Source organism: Alligator sinensis, unplaced genomic scaffold (assembly GCF_000455745.1).
Source record: "Alligator sinensis unplaced genomic scaffold, ASM45574v1 scaffold1494_1, whole genome shotgun sequence".
NCBI classification, from domain to species: Eukaryota; Metazoa; Chordata; order Crocodylia; family Alligatoridae; genus Alligator; species Alligator sinensis.
The window spans coordinates 203,140-206,325 of NW_005842724.1; the positions used below are offsets into that span (position 1 = coordinate 203,140).

The following is a 3,186-nucleotide window of genomic DNA, read 5'->3' on the forward strand; positions in this document are numbered from 1 at the left end:
CTCTTTCCTGCCTATGCAGGGGGTCAGACTCGATGATCTATTGAGGTCCCTTCCGACCCTAACATCTATGAATCTATGGAGTGTTTGCAGTTCAACCCAGCTTGATGTCATCTTCAAATGTTCTAAGTGTGCACTTGATCCCGTCATTTAAATCATTAATGAAGATATTAAACAATACTGGTCCCAGGACCAACCCATAGGAAACTCCTTTTGATACTTCCTTCCTACTAGACATTGAGTTGTTGAGGACTGGTTACAGAGTGTGATGATCTAACCAGTTACATATCCACTTGACAGTACTTTCATCTAGTCTGTATTTCCCATGAGAAACCGTGATTTTTCTCTCAAAGTAAAGATGGTCACTCCAGGAGAAAAATAACTCGGGAACAATTAGAGTTAAATCACTCCCAGGAGAAACCGATGTCTGTTTATGTTCCCTTCTGAGAGCAGCCATTACGTAATCCTCCAGCATCCCAGGGTGCTTTGCTCCCTCGCATCCCCCAGAGCAGGGACTACAACACAGCCCTTTACAATTCCACAGAGTGCTGCAGGGAGACACAGGCTGACTCTGAGCAGTTTGGGTCAGCCATCAAAGCTACTCTGTACACTGCTGTCATCTGTCTCTGGGCCTGCAGAGCACCCTGACGTGTTCATAGGGCCCTCTAGCTGTGGAGTGTCAGCACTGCAAGCTCTCTGCTCTTCAGGGTTCAGAATAAATGTCTATTCAGGCATTTCTGGGTAAGTTTTTCTACCAAGAGAACAAACCTTGGAGAAATCTTCCAGATCATTTGAATGTGTGTACTCAGCCTTTGACAATTCTGTTATGATGTAATACAACCATGTGATGTAATTGGAAAACTCTGTTTTAGTGATCACGCCGAGGTATGATGCAGGCTGGATTTTTCAATCAGCTAATTGGCCATGTAATAGTGTTTTTTTAAAAACAAAATTAATAATTGCCTAAAAATATGATTCTGAAATATCAGTGGGATAATGATTTTTGTCTATTTTGTTTTATCTCTGTATAAAAAGAATTGTATAGGCCGTGTGTAGATGAAATGAGGGGCATGAGTGCACGACACTTTAAAGCAGGCTAAATGCTTTTCCACTGCTTTAATGATGTCAGTGTTTGCACGCCTCGACAGCATATTGCACATTCCAGCCACTGTAGGAAATTCAGCAACGTAATGTGCCTTAAATGACTTGGGGCTGCGCCAACAGCCATAGAGCAAAGCACTGGGCTCCATGCAGCTCAGGGGCTCTGCAGGATGCCCTGCAGCAGCCTGGGAAGGCAGGCTCCACCCAAGAAAAGCGGCAAGCCTGATTTCCACCCCCTTCTCCCCCTCCCCAGAGCCTGCCTCCCTGAGCTGTGCGGGGGCCCAGTGCTTAATTCCACAGCTGCGGTGTCCCCCGGGAGCGCCTGAGCTGGGTGCCTGCGGGTGGGTGCCTCCTGGGGGAGACCACCGCTACTGCGGAGAGAAGTACCAGCCCTCCCCCACAGCCCAGGGAACACTCTACCTACCAGCAGCTTGCCCTCCCTTCCCCACTGCTAGAGAGGCAGATAAGTGCAGGGTGTGTGCACAACACAGGGGCTTTAAGGGCCCTAAATTGAAGTGGTGAGTTTAAAAACCCACCGCTTCAATTTAGGGCCCCCATTTCATCTACACATGCCTACAGATGGTAAACTAGGGCAACTGCATGTCTTATTTTTCAATGTCTTTAGCAATTTTTTCTAAAAAATATAGCTGGAGTAGTAGCCTAAACAAAAAGGCAGTATCAGATAATAAGTGAAGTAATATTTATAAATAAAATGTTGTAATAGACATATAACCTACTCTATGGTATGTTTTTCAAATTTAACAAATTGCTTCCTGGTCTGTTTTACTCTGTCAAAGATGACATACTTAATCTGTTAGGTTTCCATGACAATCATCTAATTTAATCTCCTGTGATTTAATTAACAGGTAGTAACCAAAAATATACAGTGAAAATGAACATTTTACTAAAGTAATAGAGCTGTTTAAATAATGTAAGCTGCTTAAACGATGTTAGACTCACAATTGGGACCACAACTATTTTTAATTTCCTACTGTTGTTCTAATAAATAATATAAATATTAAAACATTCCTTAAGAGAAGATAATTTTGCTAGTGTTGTTGCTTAAGTATTAGACATTCAGTTCTCTTTTAAGAAAGCAAGTTTGCACTTTACTCTGTATTTTCTTACTGTCATACTATCGTTAGACATTTATATATAATTGTTTTGATTTAGTGTGGATAGCTCATAAAATAAGTAATCAAATGATTTGTTTCTAACAGTCATTTATAGTATGCTTTTACTCCCAGTGAAGTCAAAGACAAAGCTCATTTTTATATCAGTGGATGTAAGATTGGGCCATATACAAATTACCCTGGTTTACCACTGGTTTTTAGTTGTCTGGTATCCATGGAAACCTATTTTATCTGAAAAAGTAAAACTTCATCCTTTAGAAAGGAAAGCACAGTTTCTTTCTGCCTCCATTTGTTTAAATCCTTTTATATGCATTTTTTCCAGATGCCAAAGAAGTCCTTTATTCCTGATGTCTATAATTTTGCAAAATGGGTTTAATTTATTTGGGAGCAAGATGATGGCTGAGAGGGAGTAGATTCTGTTTGTCTGTGTATGTGGTATTAAGGCAGGAATGGTGCATAACATACATATTATTTAGGTACTCTTCCTACCCTATTAGGTTTATGAAATAAAAGAAATATACATTGTTTTGACAAACCCTTCTTTTCAAATAAAGATATTTCTGAAGGCAATTTAAAAACATGTGTGGATTAATGTGCCTGCACTTGCTTTTATATTACTGTTTTTTAGCCAATTTCTATCGTCTACCATCAAAAAAGGATTTCGTCTTGCATCCACCCTCCCTTCAGTCGTTGAGTGTGATGAAAATGTAAATGACACTTACCTGGATGTGAATCAAATTATGAAACCCTTGATTATGGAAGAGGCTTCTCAGGTAAAAAAATAACTTTTTTTTTAACTTGACCCAATTTTATGCTGGAAAGGTTAGTGGAAGATGGACCATCGAATACTGAATCCCTGGAGATGTAGATTCTTAAAAACTTTGTTACTAAGATGGTTCTTTCTGCATTTAAATTAATTTGTCATTTCTTTACATTTTTATAGTTATATTGATTC

The 3,186-nt window shown here is 39.6% G+C and overlaps 1 protein-coding gene across 6 annotated transcripts in view; it reads left to right on the top strand.

Annotated features, from left to right (window-relative positions):
• ADGB (androglobin) overlaps positions 1 to 3,186 on the top strand; it is a 286,810-nt gene that overhangs the window by 111,771 nt on the left and 171,853 nt on the right. For all 6 annotated transcript variants that reach the window (XM_006034315.3, XM_025216304.1, XM_025216303.1 and 3 more), the window contains one exon: positions 2,860 to 3,004. In XM_006034315.3, the coding sequence (XP_006034377.2) occupies positions 2,860 to 3,004 (145 nt within the window). The remainder of the gene's footprint in view (positions 1 to 2,859; positions 3,005 to 3,186) is intronic.